We start from the raw sequence: 2,221 nt of genomic DNA, 5'->3' as shown, positions 1-2,221 counted from the left end.
CAGAAGATGGAAACTTGGTAATTTGTAGCTTACATTGTGCACTTTTATGTTTGAAACACTTTTAGTAATTTTGGTTTTAAGTTATGTTAAATTCATTGGACCTATTGGTGTTGGCGATTCTCATGAGAAAAATTTCAGCTCATATTCAACTTTTACTGTTTATTTCAGGATTAAAAGTGCTTATGATTTTGATTTATATGCCAAAAAGTGCTCATATATATGCAAGCCAAAAGGCTTTTGGTATTTTTCAATATCATCTGACTATGGCTATGACAGAATCATTCCCAGAGCTCAATTTTCCCTCCTTCTAAATACTTCCTCAGTCTCACAAATACTTATAGATACTTACTTCCCATGTCCATCCTGGTGGCCACACCTGTACAATCACATGTGCACACAAACACTTGGGAAGCAGGGGACACCAGAGCTTACCTCCCTATGCCTGTCCCTCCTCATCTCCCTTTGTTCTTACATGGATGCAGAGCATCAACAGTCCTGAGAGCTGAGCAGAGAATCTCACTTTATGAGGGGAAGTGAAGAGGCTTGATAATTCAACATAAGGTTAGACCCCACTGCTGATGGCTCACATCTATAATCCTAGCTATTCAGGAAGCTAAGATCTAAGGATAATAGTTTGAATCTAGTGTGGGCAGCAAAATCCAGGAGACTTAATGTCCAACTGATCAGCAAAAGTCTGAAAGGATTGGAGCTATGGCTCTAGTAGTAGAGCATCAGTGAAAAAGCTAGAAACAGCTTCCAGGCCCTAATCTCAAGCCCTAGTACTTGTGTTTTTTGTGCATTTCACTCACCATTTCGAGAAGCAGATCTCCCAGAACTACTTTTCCTTCCATGGGTTCCTGTTCAGTTATTTCATTTAGGGATTTGTATAGTCATTGACAGAAGGGATGTAATATTTTTGAAGTCAATAATCCTGAAAAAAGGCAAGGACTGGAGAAACACTAGGGCCATAATTGGGTCAGGTGAGAGGATCGAGAAAAGTATCCTATCTCTTTCATCTGTGAGGTCAGAGCATCATAAGGTGATAACTCCTTCACTGGTAGGATATCTTCTGTCAAGTCCTCCAAACTCAAACTACTGCTTCAGTTTAGAGAATTTGCTATGCTGCTCCCCAGACAAGCTTTGAAATAGGACAGCTGGGCCAAGCCCTACAGAGATGTTTTTGTTAAGGACTGTATCACTGTGGGAGGATTATATCTACTTTGCATGCAGTAATAAACCCCACTATCCTCAGCCTCCACATTCCTGATTTGCAGGGTGAAATCTGTGCCTGACCCACTGCCACTGAATCTGTCTGGGACCCCAGATCCTTGGTTGATAGCCCAATAGATCAATCGTTGTGGAGACTGTCCAGGTTTTTGAAAATACCAAGATAGAAGGCTAGCTCCATCACCATATATGAGGCTCTGACTTGACCTGCAGGAGAGGGAGACCGTCTCTCCCAAGGTGACAGGCAGGGAGAGTGGAGTCTGAGTCATTACAATATCGCCATTGGACCCTGAAATTAATATAAATGAAAAGTACAAGGTTATATGTGGTATGTAATTTTTCTGTGGTTATATATTAATTCCCAATCTTTTTCATGGTTTTTCTTCTATCCTGAAACCATTCCATATTTCAAAACTTATACAAATATTAGAAAGCATAAATGAGGTTCTAGATCTCATGTATACTACCCACTGTACAGTTGTCATAGTTGTCACCAAAGCTCAGAACCTGGTTCCATCTAGAATGTTCATGACTCTCATATAATTAACTTCACCTGCCTCATTCTAGAGGACAAGTTCTGTGCATCTAACCCATGAACAGAATACAAACAAGAACCAGTGGACCTGAGGGCTTACCCTCAACCCCCTTTTCCATCCTTATCTCCCTCTGCCCTTACCAGTGATCCAGAGCATTAAAAGGCCCCAAACCCAAGAACAGAGCCTCATTTTAGCTGGGAATCCAGTAGATTTGATCAGTGAACTCAAGGTCAAGAAGAGCCTTTATGTCAAACTAGGGCTGGAAAGTCCTCCTTGGGGAGCACTATTCAAATCAGCATTTGGGTGCAGCAGTGTGAGAAGAACAAAGTGGAGGGCAAGGGCATCTCTCTGGTGAAGAAAGTGACTTAAATTTCTTCTGTGTTTGGAGAAAGACCCACAACTATCAGCCTGGCTCCAGCAGTGTGTAGAAGGACCCCTCTCCCTTGATGCCTGGATCT

General features: G+C 41.8%; 1 gene segment (V, D, J or C); it reads right to left on the bottom strand.

Annotated features, from left to right (window-relative positions):
- Positions 1-1,088: 1,088 nt before the first annotated feature.
- Positions 1,089-1,985, bottom strand: LOC105999299. The segment is given in 2 exon segments: positions 1,089-1,516; positions 1,904-1,985. Coding segments are annotated over 2 exon segments (399 nt in total).
- Positions 1,986-2,221: the final 236 nt, after the last annotated feature.

The sequence above is a fragment of the Dipodomys ordii genome, unplaced genomic scaffold, assembly GCF_000151885.1.
Source record: "Dipodomys ordii isolate 6190 unplaced genomic scaffold, Dord_2.0 Scaffold186, whole genome shotgun sequence".
Classification (NCBI taxonomy): domain Eukaryota; kingdom Metazoa; phylum Chordata; class Mammalia; order Rodentia; family Heteromyidae; genus Dipodomys; species Dipodomys ordii.
Note: the sequence above shows the minus strand (reverse complement) of the source record. Positions and strands in the feature narration are given on the sequence as shown.